The sequence below is a fragment of the Solanum verrucosum genome, unplaced genomic scaffold (assembly GCF_900185275.1).
Source record: "Solanum verrucosum unplaced genomic scaffold, falcon-dt-bn FXZP01000042.1, whole genome shotgun sequence".
NCBI classification, from domain to species: domain Eukaryota; kingdom Viridiplantae; phylum Streptophyta; class Magnoliopsida; order Solanales; family Solanaceae; genus Solanum; species Solanum verrucosum.
In genome coordinates this window covers 611368-627195 of record NW_026020230.1, presented here as the reverse complement: position 1 = coordinate 627195, position 15828 = coordinate 611368, and the positions used below count along the sequence as shown (strand labels likewise).

At 29.0% G+C, this 15828-nt stretch overlaps 2 protein-coding genes across 3 annotated transcripts; one reads left to right on the top strand and one right to left on the bottom strand.

Annotated features, from left to right (window-relative positions):
• Positions 1-1658: 1658 nt before the first annotated feature.
• Positions 1659-6279, top strand: LOC125831937 (putative respiratory burst oxidase homolog protein H). 2 transcript variants are annotated; one of them, XM_049511055.1, is made up of 14 exons: positions 1659-1876; positions 1987-2146; positions 2765-2813; positions 2893-3006; positions 3087-3893; positions 4150-4242; positions 4345-4460; positions 4543-4645; positions 4998-5089; positions 5167-5314; positions 5398-5520; positions 5626-5754; positions 5839-5917; positions 6029-6279. In XM_049511055.1, the coding sequence occupies exons 1-14, from the start codon at positions 1669-1671 to the stop codon at positions 6136-6138; spliced, it is 2331 nt and encodes a 776-aa protein (XP_049367012.1). In that variant the 5' UTR covers positions 1659-1668; the 3' UTR covers positions 6139-6279. The 2 variants fall into 2 exon arrangements, with proteins under 2 accessions (XP_049367012.1, XP_049367013.1); XM_049511056.1 differs by lacking the exon at positions 1659-1876 and having other exon boundaries at positions 2900-3006; positions 6029-6187.
• Positions 6280-13812: 7533 nt separating this feature from the next.
• Positions 13813-14995, bottom strand: LOC125831971 (WUSCHEL-related homeobox 3-like). Its single transcript, XM_049511094.1, has 2 exons — positions 14604-14995; positions 13813-14067 (listed from the first exon to the last, which is right to left on the bottom strand). The coding sequence occupies exons 1-2, from the start codon at positions 14988-14990 to the stop codon at positions 13813-13815; spliced, it is 642 nt and encodes a 213-aa protein (XP_049367051.1). The 5' UTR covers positions 14991-14995.
• Between the last annotated feature and the right edge of the window lie 833 nt (positions 14996-15828).

Here is a 15828-nt window from a genome sequence, read left to right as displayed (position 1 = left end):
CGTAGTAATTATCTGTTGAATTTTATTTATACATATATATTTAATAGATTTGTTATGGCATAATACATAGATGTATCTTTTAACTTAACTTTAGCTGACGTTTATGTCCTTTAATTTATTTTTTAATATGCATAAGTAGACATTAAAATTTGTACAAAATTGAACAAGTCATGAAAAATTGCATGAGATATACTCGAACTGATTTGTATTATGTAATGTAGGACGTGAGTGTTTACTTGTTCAATTTTATACGAGTTTAAGTGTGTACTTTTGCACATCCAAAATTAAAGGGTGTCGAATATAGATATAAGATGAGATCCAAGTCAAAAAGAACGTTTATGTATGATATCATTTCTTAAAACAAATATAAAATTTACACAAAAATAAAGTTTCCTTGTAGCGATTGAAAAAAAGAAAAAGAAAAGGAAAGACCAAACTTTAGATGAACGAATCTTATCATATGATCTTTCAAATAAATATGTTCCTAAAAAATCAAGCTAGTACTACAGTTGTATTTGCATCATGGGGGAATAAGTTAGCTGTAATATCCTCCAAGATTAAGCTAATGAATTGAAATAAACTTTTATTAAAAAAAAAAAGCACAAAATAAATAAATAAAATACAGATCACGAGTTTAAATTGCGCAAACAACCACTAATACGTATATTAAGATAAGTGTGTCTATACATTATTCTCTTTCGAATGCGACCTTTTTCTGAATCGTGCTAACACAATATTTTATGTACATTAGTCTTTCATTTTATAAAATTTGCTTCAAGAAACAATGTCTACACATTAATATTGAAAATTAGATAAGTTAACTTTCCCGGAACACATTTTTCACCAAAAGGGAGAAAATAAATTTCATAACTTTTGGTTGCAAGCATTTTTCTTAATAAATTTACTAAGTAATAACTCTTAATCCTGCTAATACTTACAAACGTTACAATAACAATAACATATTCGGGTAATTTTATAAGTGAAATTTGAAGAAGATTAGATGTATTTAACCTGATCTCTCTCTCTTAATTGAGTTAAAAATCGTTTTCAACAAATCCTTAACTCAAAAGAAGTATAATCAAAGCAGAGGGTAAAAGAAACAAAATGACAACAACATAACAAGATAAGTGAAACAAAGAAATCAACGTGTAATAATAAAATTGAAGAAAAAATACCATGCAAAGACCAACTACAGAGAAGACGAGATTAGCCTCGGTTTTTCCCACATAAAAAAGTACATCAACATTTAATTACTTACTATCCAATTACCTTAATATTCGATTTCCGTACTTTTCTATTTAAAATCATAGTATCTATCTTTAATTTTTTTTCTAATATATTAGAAAAAACACTATTCGAGCAATATATATACTTATCAATAACAAAAAATATCACTATTTGAGATGTATTGGTGGTGGTGATGGTTGTAAATTTAGACAATTCATTTATTTAACTTAAAAAAATAATTAAACATGACAACTAATTCGGAACGAAGGATATATATACTAATTTAACAACTTTGCATTTTTTAACCCTTTATGCCACCTGTATGTATAAAATTCATGTCTTCTTCTTCCAAACCTCTCATTATTAATTAATCTCTGCAACATATTATGTGCAGATCAACCTTAATAATCATCAAAAGTTGAAGAAGAAATTTGTGTAAAAATGGGAGAAACCCCTTTAGAAAATGGAGGAGGAGGAAGAAAAAAAATGGTTAGAATAGAATCAGGGGCAGCAAGAGGGTTCAAGAGCCTTCATTTTCTTGATAATACTACAGGAAAAGAAGCAGATGCTTGGAAAAATGTTGAGAAAAGATTTCATCTAAATGCTGTTAATGGCATTCTTTTTAAAGACAAATTTGGACCCTCTATAGGTATGAAAAGTTTTTTAAAATTGGGGCTAGGGAAAGAAGATTTTTACCAACTGAGCTACTAAGATTTCTCGATAGAATGTGATCATATTGTTTTTGTTTTGAAATGAAAGGAATGGAAAGCAAGGAATTTGCAGGGGAGTTGTTTGATACAATGGCAAGGAGAAAAAAGATTAATGCAGAAAATGGGATAACAATTGAGGAACTTAGAGAATTTTGGGATGATATATCAACTCAATGTCCTGATACAAGGCTTCATATTTTCTTTGACATGTAAGAAATTCTCTTTTTTTCTTTTTGTTTTGTTCGCGATTTGAAGCTTATGGGTTCTGAATTCTAATCTTTTAAAGTTACGGAGTTGTGTGCATATTCAATAGGATTTTTAAATATGTATATATGGTTTGAACTAAAGTTATGGCATTTAGCTAAACCCCTGGCTGGGGGTTTGGGAGGGAATAAAAACTAAGAACATATGCTAGAGGGACTAAACATGTCAATCTTGTAGTACAAATGAATTCATGATTTAAACTTGATGGATTCAACGTGTAATGTTCTTAAGATTGAACATGTTGTACTTTTGAAATTATGAGATCAAAATTCAATATTTTTTCTTAGTTTAGTGGTTTTTCATGCATGTATTGAGGGGTGGAGCCACGTAGGGCCAAGGGGTTCATCCAAATCCCCTTCGATGAAAAACTTACATTGTTTATACATGATTAAAATTATTTTTTATTTGCATTATATAGTAACTATTGAACCCCCTTTAACTTCTTTGTGAACCCTTTAGTGAAAAATTCTGGCTCAGCCACTACATGTATATATGTCTAGCTTGAAGATACGGAGTTCAGATGAACTTGTTGTTTAAAAGCTCCATCCTTCTTTGTTTTGCAGGTGTGACAAGAATGGTGATGGGAAACTATCAGAAGAAGAGGTCAAGGAGGTGAGAAAAACATACTCACAAGTGAATATGTTCTTTGTTTATTTTGGGAGTCAATCTACTTAATACTTTTTTGTGAAAGGTTCTAGTGATGAGTGCTGCAGCCAACAAATTGACAAATTTCAAGAAACATGCAGCAACATATGCAGCTTTAATCATGGAAGAGTTTGATCCTGACCATTTAGGATATATTGAGGTAAAATTCTACTCAAAGTTGCCATCTTTCTATACGAAGTCGTCTTCTTTTTGTTTTTAAAATCTTCAACTTTGAAACAGATATGGCAACTTGAATCTCTACTAAGAGGAATGGTTGGATCAGAAGATGGGCAAAAGAACATGAAGAGATCACAAACACTAGCAAAAACCATGATCCCTAGACAATATAGAACTCCAGTGAGCAAGTTTTTTAGCAAAACTTCAGAGAAGATATACGATAACTGGAAAAGAATTTGGGTCGTAACGTTGTGGTTGTCCATTAATATCATACTATTTATATGGAAGATTGAACAATTTAAAAGGAGAGAAGCCTTCAAGATTATGGGATATTGTGTCTGTTTAGCTAAAGCTGCAGGGGAAACTCTCAAGTTCAATATGGCTCTAATTCTTGTTCCAGTATGCCGAAGAACTCTTACTCAGATTAGAGAAAGTTTCCTTGGTTATATTATACCTTTTGATGATAACATCAATTTTCATAAAATGGTTGCCGTAGGAATTACTGTAGGGGCCTTTATTCATGTATTGTTTCACACAAGTTGCAACTTCGTAAAGTTATCGTCCTGTCCAGAGAGTAAATTTATGACGGCTCTTGGAAGCAATTTTGGCTACCAGCAACCAACTTACATGGATCTGGTAGTATCTGTTCCAGGAGTAACGGGGATACTAATGACCCTTTTCATGCTTTTCTCCTTCACACTGGCAACACATTCGTTCCGAAGAAATATCATCAAATTGCCATGGTCATTTCATCGTTTGGCTGGATTTAATGCATTTTGGTACGCACATCATCTGCTGATATTTGTGTACATGCTCTTGATCCTCCACGGCTACTTCCTATTCCTTACCAAAGAATGGTACAAAAAGACGGTATGTCCACTTTCATTTTGATAACCATATCACACTTGTTAACCTGGTATTGAAAGAAGTACTAGTTGTAGGTTTACTTTGATAAACTGCAAAAATTATGCACATAAATCATATTGTTGTCCAAATGTTGAGGAAAATGTAGCATGAATATAAGCTCTATACTCTTGATAGCTAGTTCAATGTTTCTTCAAATTAGTTAAAGATTTTTCTATCGAAAAGTCATGATTGAATGAGCTAAAATACCTTTATTATGCAGACATGGATGTATCTTGCAGTCCCGGTAATTCTATATTCTACAGAAAGAGTTCTTATCATCCATGAGAACCGCTACCACGTGAACATCCGAAAGGTTTTAGTTCCAAGAAACTTATATCAATTGATGAAAAACTCTTGGTAATTGCAAAATTTCTAAATGCAGCTTCATTTCTGTGTCGTAAAACAAAAAATGCAGGCTGTTATATATACAGGGAATGTACTAGCACTATATATGACTAAACCTCCAGGATTCAAGTACAAGAGCGGAATGTACCTGTTCGTTAAATGTCCAGCTATATCGAACTTTGAATGGTAACTAAAGCACAAATTCTAATCAAACATATTCAATACTGTCAATATCCTTGTGCTAAGAAATTTTTTATGTCTCTTACAGGCATCCATTCTCAATCACTTCTGCACCAGATGACGACTATCTAAGTGTCCACATACGTACATTAGGAGACTGGACTACAGAGCTTAGAACCAGATTTGAAAAGGTATTATACGATGCTACATTTCATTTCTTAAAACAACTTTACTCTTCATTTTCTGCGGTGTACAAAACTTGACTGAGTAAAGAAAGGTATGAACTAATACCAAAACAAACTTGGAACACATAGATCCAGCCATATCGTTGACAGTTTGACACTTAATTATCACATAGTAAGCAGATATGTATTTTATGTCAGGTACTTCTTGCAATGTCTTTGTGTAGGATAGTAGGAGACTATTTACTAAGGCATGACTCGTAAAATCAAGATACATAATTCGCTGAAATTTATAAGGAACTTTAAGGTTTTTTATTCCTATTGTTCTTTGCTCTTGGGATCCTAAAGCTCGCATTTACAGGCATGTCAAGCTACACCATCCAAGACGAGAAATCTTGTTAGAATGGAAACTAAAGCGTATAACCAGACGGATGCGGAACAATCTCAAGCCGAGTATGCTACAATGTTCTATTGCTAATAGTATCCATCTTCATGTTGCTTTGAAACTTATATCTTAAATTTTGAATCAGAAATCCAATGATCATTATCAAAGGGCCTTATGGTGCACCAGCTCAGAACTACAAGAAGTATGATATCCTTCTACTAGTTGGCTTAGGAATTGGAGCAACGCCATTTATCAGCATTATAAAGGACATACTAAACCAGAAATCGGGATATGTAAGAGCTTATGCATATAGAAGTATTTTGTTAATAAAAACAACAGAGACAAAAGAAAACATAACATAATCCAACAACTGCAGAATCAGCAAGATGACAGCAAGAAAGGTCCTCAAAGAGCATATTTCTATTGGGTGACACGAGAACAAGGATCATTCGACTGGTTCAAGGGTGTAATGGATGACATTGCTGAACACGACGAAAATGTTGGTTTTTGAACCCTGAGATTCTCAATAAGTAGTTTCCTCAATTAGCGTAAACTCGGAGTAATACACTTTTCATGTTCATGGAACTTTGATATTCTCCTGCAGGAAGTTATAGAAATGCACAACTACTTGACTAGTGTTTATGAAGAAGGGGACGCTCGATCAGCACTAATCACAATGGTCCAATCACTGCAACATGCTAAAAATGGAGTTGATGTTGTCTCAGAAAGCCGGGTATTTTCTTTAGATCTAATGATCACTGCACTACTAGCTTCAACTTTTTTATTAGAACTGTTTTAACACTTGATTCTCCGACAGATAAGAACACATTTCTCTAGACCAAATTGGAAAAGAGTGTTTGCTCAATTAACAGCTACACATCCATCATCTCGCATTGGTAAGCCTCTAATTTTGAACTACTTCAAGGTTAATTTCACCGATGGACACTCAACTACTTCATTGTTCAGTCTATAAAAACATGTTTGAAACATTATGGTATATTGCACAGGTGTTTTCTACTGTGGAAGTCCAACACTTACCAAACCACTCAAAAGGTTGTGTCAAGAATTTAGCTTAAATTCATCCACGCGCTTCAACTTCCACAAAGAGAACTTCTAGAGTACGCGATGATTTCATAGTTTGTGAGTTCACTACAAATATCGGTATCAATATGTTTGCAGTTAAGTTTGTACTAGTACTATTTACTAGTTAGCTGTAAGAGTTTACTTAGAGAAATATAAAAGTGGATTTTCATTTGTTGCAAATTTGTACATTCAGTGTCAAGTCTTTATGTATCTCTTCATTTTTAGTTTAGAGAGCATCATGTGATGCTATAGTGAGAAGTCATTTCTTCCTATTCTCACAAGTCTTTGTGACAACGTAAAGCTTAAGCTGTTAGAGAGAGCCTACATGCCCAAATGCTCTCACATGCGGCTTGATTTTGATTTTTTTTATGAGTCAAATACGTGAAAGTTCTTTTTAATAACGGGTGATGGTGAGACTCATACCAAGTATGACCTTTGCCTAGTTTGGCAAATAACAATATGAGTTCACTTTTGGGCTTGGCTTTAATCACGTATTGGGCTGAGAATAGAAGGGATTGTAATGTTTGATATTTATCATATTTTTGGGTGGACTGATACAGGGGCAAGAGGCCTTTGCACCTATTGGAGACAAATAAACAATTGATATTGTTTAAAAATTCAGTCATGCCTCAAACGTGAATCGTTTTGAGTGAATAATATACTAAAATAATTGAGATATCGAGAGGAGCTCATATCTAAAATTTGAGTTGTTTAGAGGAAGGTTTGAATTGATGCCATCTGCCATTAAAGAGTTTCGAAGCTCGAATGTTAAAATTCGACTTATCGTAAACGTGAATTGTTTTGAGTGAATAATATATCAAAAGACTCAAAATATCGAAAGGAGATAGTATCTAAAATTTGGGACTAGATTGAGGAGATTTAAGCTCGTCAAGATTTATAAAAAATCAACTCGTTAAGGAAGAAGAACTTATACAATATAAGTGTCTATGGATATTTACATCTCTGCTACATAATTATACATCACATCTAAACGATTATTCACTATTTATACAATTTAGATACAGTAATATACATGAGTTCATTTATTATCTTTGATAGAATCATTTTCTAGAGATGCTTGTTAAAGCTATTGAAACTATATTTTATAGTTTACGAGAAATGGAAATTAAAAGATTTTTCATCTGAAAGATAGATATTTTTTTTAGTCTTTCGATATTCAAATTTATTAGCTCAATTAATTTAAATTTGTGCTTAATAGACCCACTAATGAAATAATACACTCCCTACTTAATTTACTTTAATTGATATGTCTCCATACACAATGTGGTCTAACTCACTTGATAGCGATACTCCCTAATGTCATGTTTGCTTTAATTAAGACAAAAGAGTAACAAAATATAATGAATTTTTTTTGGGCATTAATAACTATCCTTAAAGTTGTGCATGTGCTTCATATTATTTTTCTTTTCACACTGTCTCCCTTTGAGCAATAATTATTGTCGTGACTTATCAATTAAGAATATCAACTCCCCTTATAAAAGCACTACATACTTATTTCTTTTAATTTTCTGAATTGATTCTCTGAAAATTTCCACATGAAAATAAATTAAAATAATGGTAGCATTTAATTAGTGAACAACTTTTAAGATATGTTGATAAACATTAGAATTTGATAAACATTTTAATAATATAAGAGTGATGTCCTGTTGATTCGATTGAGTGGCTTATATGGCATAGAGTCAACAAATTTAATTAAGTGATACAGAGGTGTCAAATATGTTGATATTGACAAATATTTTTATAATTTTTATAAGGGAAAAGGATATGATATATCCTTAGTTTTATTGTTAAGAGTTGATATATCTCTTGTTATGAAACTGACTCATATATATCCCTACTGTTATACAAATGACTCACATATACCTTTTCCTTCAACAGAAGTGAAAAAAATATTTTAATTTAATTTTTTAAATTATTTTGTTTTCAAAAAAATAATATCCATATGGGGTGTATTTGATCCTCCTCACATGTATTTTTTTTTTTTTGATTTTTTTGTTTCAACGACTAATTTAAATTTATTATTTTGATGGTTAATTTTTTTTATATTTCACTAATTTTCTTGTAAAATTATTATACATGCCCATTTTTTATTTTTTATTTACAATACAAAAACTAAATTACGATATAGCTGAAAAAAATTAGTTTTAAATTTTTTCTTAACACTAAAGAATGAAAGAAAATATGAATAAGAAACTCGAATAATGATAATCAAAGAAGTTAAAAAATAATTTTTGTGTGAAAAAAATTAAAATATACATTGAACTTTGTTAGAAGGATCGTATATATACCCCTACATGTTTTTTTAAAAAATAAATTAAAGTCAAAAAAATAAATTAAAAACTAGTTTTTACTTTCGTTAGATGAATAGTATATGTGAGCTCCTTTTATAACAATAAGAATATGTATCAGCCACTTTTATAATAAGGGATATATCAGCTCTAAATGATAAAATTAAAGAATATATTAGGCAATTTTCCCTTTTTATAATATTGAGAGTGAGGTCATCTTTGCTTGAATTGAGTGGCTAATGTAGAATAGACTCCTCAAATTCACTAAATCTCATATACATATATCCTTTTCAACATATAATATCACCAAAAGTTGTGGTTCCATTTTATATTTGTGTTGTATTATATTACATTACATCGATAGAATATAATATAATGTTTGAATACATTGTATTATTTTTTATTGTTATATAATGTTACACACATTAATAATTTCAAGGATAAATCTGCAAGAAATATAGATTACAGGGTAGAGACATGAGTGGAGCCACCTTAAGCGAAGAGTGGTCCAATGCACATCCTTTACCAAAAAAATATGAGGTATACAAATGTTAAATGTTAGTTATTTTGAGTGTATATTTAATTTTACACACCACTAGCACAACTAAGAAAAAAATTTGCACACACCCTTTGTCAAATCACTAACTTCGTTACTGAGTAAAACTATTATAAAAGTGGTACCTAACTGTGATTGCAAATTAAAATGAAAAGAAAAATAAGATGACAACGTAATTCCATCAAACCAGTTATTATATGAAATGATAATTAATGGTTAAACAGGACCTTAATTTTATACTTAAAAATACAAAAGTCAACCAGGGGCGGCTCAATGTAATTGGGGGCCTAAAGCAAAATTTCAATTTGCGGCCTAAATATAAATATACTTCATATACGTATTTATTCAAAAAAAATAAAAATACACTATTAAGATGAAAATTATTAGTACTTAATATTGTTTTTTGAGTTACTAGTTTTAGGTAAGATTTTATCAACTCAACATTGAAAAACATCCTTTAAGTGAGACAATTATTATATGTATTGTTAACATAATGATATAAGTAATAAGTTGATAAATATTAAATAAAGATAAGAGTTGGAAGTTTAGAATCATAGAATTTGACTCAAAAAGTTGATGACTTGGTATACCTCATTTTAATATGCTTAGACTAATGCTTCAAACTAAAATTTAAAAAGAAATAAAAAGAATTTGTAATTCACTTTGTTCAACACTTTTCACTGTTAATTCTTATTTTTAACAAAGTACAAAAGATGTTAAAGTGGATAAAATAATTTATTTAAAAAAAAATTATACTTTTTATTCATAAATAATTAATTTTTCTATAAAAAATTTAACACATAATTATTCTTGACAAAAATTTGGGACCCCCGAAATTTGGGGGCCTAAGGCAAAGGCCTTGTTTTTGAAAGCATAGAGCCGGCCCTGAAGTCAACTCGTTATTAAATTAAAAAAATACAAAAATCACAACAACCTTTTTTTGGTTTTGTTTTTTTTTTTTTCAAATTCTTTTATCCTTTCAAAGTAATTTATAAATTTTTAGGTAATTTTTTAAAAAAACTATTGCTCCCAAAGACATATTTGTAATCGTACAAATAATGAAGTCATTAAATCAAGTGTCGAACTGATAGAGACTTGTGACTTGTGAGTGTAATTATTTAAATAAAAATTAATATTTGAAGTTATAATTATTTAATCAAAATTTGAGTTTTACAAATTCAATCTATGAGTCATATATCAAATTACGATTCGTAATTTAAGCTCATAAAATGAATTTTGAAGCTGATTTTTAGTTTACTTTCCATGGGTCATAAATCAATCAATGAGTCATAAATTGGTCTCATAGTATGAACTTTTGAGACTATAAATTTCAGCCAGAATTTCACGGATGGGACCTACAGGCAGTAGATCAAACCACAATCCATAGATGGCCCTGTGGAATGTTCCGATAACTTTTCGATCAGTTAAAGTTGTTTTGGACCCTTTCCACTCTTTTAACTTCTAAATCACGATGTTGTAGCCTATTCTAAGTGGGATTAAGGAGAATTTAGTCGACTAAACATGCTCATTCACATCTATCACTTAGAATCATCATAACAATATGTTTTAAGTTTTCTCAAGCAAGAACTAGGATTCCTCATCTTCAAGCTTCAAATTTAAGAATTTTATCAAATGTTTTCTTATCAAGTATGTAGAATTTCATCAATGGATATATATATTCTTTCACTTTTGAGTCCCAAAGTAAACCTAGTGCTTTAGTTAATAATCAGGTCGAAAAAATCTACATTTGACTATTAGTACTTTACTTAGTTATTTATGATGAGGGTATATTAAAGAAAATGATAAATTTCTCTTATTTCTTATATCTTAATTATAATCTCTTTCCATCAAATGTTTATTCTATATATATATATATATATATATCATCTATACTAATGACAAAAATCTACTAATGATAAAATGAGAAAAATAATTAATTATTCCTAAAACTTTTAAAATGATAGATAATTTAAATTAACTAATTTTAATAATCCCAACAGATAGTTACGTTTGAGACAAATATTCCCTATAAAAAGAAAACAACAAATCTGTTTTTAGTATAAAGATTACTCCTTCCGTTAATTTTACTTTTTCAGTATTTCAAAAATATCCTCAAATTAATTATTTATTCTCCAAATTATTTTTTTAAGACATAAAATTATATATTAATTAAAAATTAAAATAAATATAAAATAAAAATACTCATGCTAATCATTATCTTTTACGAAATCCATAAAACATAAAATAAATAAATATAAACGGAGAGATAATTGTGTTGTATTAAATTCCTCATTGTCCACCAAGATTGAAGCAGATGGATTCATGACATGAATAATGAATTGTTATAGTAGCTGATATTTTTTCTCTTACGAGCACACCCATATATATAACGCCCATTAATACTCCAATTTATAGTAATCTGCATGCATTCATTATAAATGTATTTGTGTCAGCTTTAGCCTTTCGTAGGGGTGGATCCAACTTGATGCTACGTGACGTTTATCTAAATTTTCTTGAGTGAAAAATTATATTATTTATATAAATATTATAAAAATAAATAAATATATATATATATATATATATATATATATATATATGATAAATGTTGGATTTTCTTCGATCAATTTGTGGATTTACCTTTTCATATTTTGAATTCTTTAGTGAATATTTTAGCTGAATCACTGGCGGATCTAAGGGATTCATTCTTACTTTCTTTGATAGAAAAATACATTTTATATATATATATATATTAAATTTCCTTCGATTTCTTTATATAATTACACATATATATTTTAAATTTTCTTAATGAAAAAATCGATGGAGGAGGCAATTCAGATACTATTTACCAGTACTCAGACTGGTAACAGACTAATAAGTACACACTCAAACAGTTAAACTGCATGCAGGCAATATTTTATGGCACTTTTTCGTTGAAGTGTGTGATTGTTTAATCAAAATGATTACACTATTAGGGGTCGTTTGGTAGAGTATTGTATAAGAATAATGCAAAATATAGTGTATTAGTAATATTTACATTGGTAATGCTTGTATTAGTTATGCTTGCATTCGTTATGAAGAGATTTTTCTAATGCAATGTTTGGTTTGGTGTACTAAAAATATTATGCATTACATAATTTTTTTAGAAAAAATATTTGTTTACAAAAATACCCTCCACAAATGTAATTGAAAGGATGTAAAAAACGTTTTTGAGGACAATTGTGTCTTTAATAATGTTAAATCATGCATTAGAACCCATTGCATTACTAATGCATATAAATAGATGATATTAGTAATACACTCTTCAATACACAATAAAGTGTATTAATTACTAATACAAGCATTAGTTATGCATAGGTTAAAAAAGTGTATCAAACAAGGTACTAATAATACATCAAGCTAATGCAAGCATTATTTTCTCCAATACACTCTACCAAACGACCCCTTACTTCTTTTGTTTCAATGACATATTTTTTCTAGTTAAATATTTAAAAGAATGATATATTTTTATACTCTATATAGTAACTATAATTTTATTTTATTTTTAATAAGATAATTTATAGTTCACATAAAAAATTATAATTAATTTTACATCATAATTTTTTTTTAAAAAAATTTCTATAAGTTTGTATCAATTAGTTATATAAATTGAAACAGAGAAAATAAAAAAAATTACACTTTTTATTTTTTAATTATATGTTATGTCTCAAGAAGCTCTCTTGCTTGGAAAGAGCAAAACATAGATATACACGGAAGAAATTACTATAATTTCAAAAATAACATTATACTGATCAGTAAAATATTTTAAAAAATAAGATGCATGTAAATTTTAAGTATTTTTACTAAATAAAAAAATAATTTCTGATATACGGCTCAAGAAAAGTCACTGTAGGTTCAACAAGTACAAAAGTTTGAACCAATTATCAAAGATTAATTAAAATTTGGATCTGTTTCTGTGTTTAACTAATTCTTTTTCATGGACAAAAGACATGAAAATGCCTTTTTTTCCTTCTTGGGAGGCGGTGAGAATTGAACCTGAAGTTCATTTGTCTGATCTTATACTCGTTCCGTTTATTTTATTTGTACATTTTAGATTTTGCATATTCCTTAAGAAATAATAATTGATACGAAGATTTTTTTTTATCATAATGCTCATATTAATTGATGTTTAGCATTAGATCTTGAAAAAAATTAATTGTCTTTTCTCAAAACGTTAAAAGGGACAAATAAAAATAAAAATCTATTTTAAAAATAATGAACAAGTAAATACAAACAGAGCAAGTATCATATTGAATTATTTTGACCACCTTATTAAAAACTTTGACTAATCAAAAAGAGAATATTTGTTACTCACTTTGTTTCATTAGTTTGTCTAATTTTAATTTGACATGACATTTAAATCCTTGTCAAGTACTACTAGTTTGCAATGAGCTCATCATGCAAAATAACTTTTCACATAGAATTAGACAATTCAGATATTTCTACTACTGGTAAGTGCAACTATACAAACTGTTAACAGAAACCATCAATTAAATAACATTCAACTCTCTTTACAAGGTACACACTGAAACAGTAAAACTAGGTACTATATCTTATTATGCCATCATTTTTTTTTAAGCAAAGAATTCTATTGGTACAAAGAAATAAAAATAGATAGTAGCACTACTACGCATAGAGCTCATACAAAATGACTTTTATTACATAGACCTATAGCAATATAAATCGTCAGTATAAATAATATTTACACCATCAAATCATTTTTATTTGTTATGACAAATAGTATCACTGGAATAATCTGATGATGTAAAAAATTATTTATACTCATAATGATATATAAAACTTAAACTCAGAGACTTAAACTTGTGGAAGATGTTGTTTGGTCTTTGAGGTCATCGGTTGTTGTTATGGGAAAAAGTGGTAGGGTTTTGAGGGGTCGATCGACACAATATGGTAAATTATTCGGAGTAATGTTCATCATCACGATCCAATCTTTCCCATAGGGTCTTATCATGCAATTTTCCACATTTTGATCAGTTGATCTTGAGAGATCCATTGGATATACATAAGTCATTACTTGAGATGATGCTTCTTTGATTCCACCCTATATAACACAAAAAGAAGAAAAATAAGAATTAAAATCAAGATCTTGAAAGTATAAATGCATTAAGAGAAATTGACATAAACAATTGTCCATCAAAATGATAGCCAACACGAATATAAGTCTCTTTGAAAATATTTCATAACCGATGAGAAATAAGTGTATTTTCTAACATCATCTCATATGAATATATAACTTAGTTCTAAGGTTTACACGTTAATTGAAAATGTATAATTACCAAAATATAATGCTAACATCATATCATATAAAAGAATCTAATCATCCAATCCAAAATCTTATCGCTTTAAATATATAGTCACCAAAGACATCATAAACACTACTTAAATTTCTTACACAATCAACTAGGGACAAGTATATTCTCTAACAAAATCAAACACATAGATAGAGACTCTCTGTCTAATGGTATAAATTCGTTAAAAAAAAAAAAGATACTTAAATTAACTATAGAAAAAACTTATGAAATAGTTTCCTCATGCAATAATAAAACCAAAAAAAAAAAACACTATTTTTGTGTATACCTCTTGAAGAAGGCCACCAGGACATATTTGGTAGTGATCAGTAGAAGGACAATGAAAGAGGGTATTATTATTATTGGAGTTGCTAGTAGTAGTTGTACTATGAGCATCAATAGGATATTGAACTAATATTTGTTGTTGATTCATTTGTGCAAGAAGTTTTTTCTTAAGTTTTTGTCTATCCCTAGCTTTATGGTTTTGAAACCAATAAAACACATTTTTCCCTTCAATTTTCCCAAATGAAGACAAATGACAAGTAATACTTTGTATTTGTGTAGCATTTGGATTTCTTAAGCCTTTTCTATACATTTCTTCTAAGAACATAAGTTGTTCTGGTGTTGGACTCCATCTTGTTGGCCTTGCCATTTTTTCTCTTTTCAAAACTTGCATATTGTACTTTTTGATGATTAAACTATATGGACAAGTGAGATTTTAATATCTATTTATAGAGAAAAAAAGATATTGAAGATGTGGGGTGTCTAATGTTGGGGGTAGTTTGGAATTAATCCTAATATCATTTATTGTGGGACTGGATTTAATAAAATGTGCATTACACATTAAAAAAAGAGTTAGGGTCATTAATATTAATTTCACTATTTATATAGCTAGGTATGTATATAGAGGATTTTGACACATTTTGACAGTTGTGGATTGTGCATGATTGTTTAAAGGAGGATGAAGAATATATATTTTTGTTCATATAGACTCATTAATTATTCATATTCTACTTGTTAACCAAGGGACCTATTTTTTTTTATTACATTGGGTAAGAGAAGTCAGGATTAAAAAGTTTCAGAATTGAATGCTTATCAATAAGATAAAAATTCAGGTATAATTTTAATATGAAGTCATATTTAGAGGTGTAGTTTTGATAATAATTTTTATTCTTTTTTTTAAGCATGGTGTAATTGTTTGCTATTTATTTTTAATCTATTTAATTTTTAGTGTTTGATTTAATTTTTGTTGTTGTGATTTACTCCTAGTGTATGAGATTTGATGGGACTCCTAGTGGTTCTGTTTTTTTAATCATGGTTTTTCAAAATCGGAAAATCAATATTTGTTAAATATTTAAAGAAGACTAAAAGTGTTGATTTTTGACGATTTAAAAAGATCAGAATTATTCAACAATATTTAAAAATCATTTGAATTTATTCCCAAACACTAAGAGTTTTTTTTTTTTCATTTTCTCAAAAAAACTCTCAACAATAACACAAAACTTGAACTCAAC

Bases quoted from the DNA above. Each gene is read 5' to 3' on its own strand.
- LOC125831937 (XM_049511055.1), top strand. From the start codon at position 1,669: ATGGGAGAAACCCCTTTAGAAAATGGAGGAGGAGGAAGAAAAAAAATG. The intron at 3,007-3,086 runs GTAAAATTCTAC...ACTTTGAAACAG, and splicing joins ACCATTTAGGATATATTGAG to ATATGGCAACTTGAATCTCT. The intron at 5,521-5,625 runs GTTGGTTTTTGA...ATTCTCCTGCAG, and splicing joins TTGCTGAACACGACGAAAAT to GAAGTTATAGAAATGCACAA.
- LOC125831971 (XM_049511094.1), bottom strand. From the start codon at position 14,990: ATGCAAGTTTTGAAAAGAGAAAAAATGGCAAGGCCAACAAGATGGAGT. The intron at 14,068-14,603 runs GTATACACAAAA...TGTGTTATATAG, and splicing joins CTGGTGGCCTTCTTCAAGAG to GGTGGAATCAAAGAAGCATC.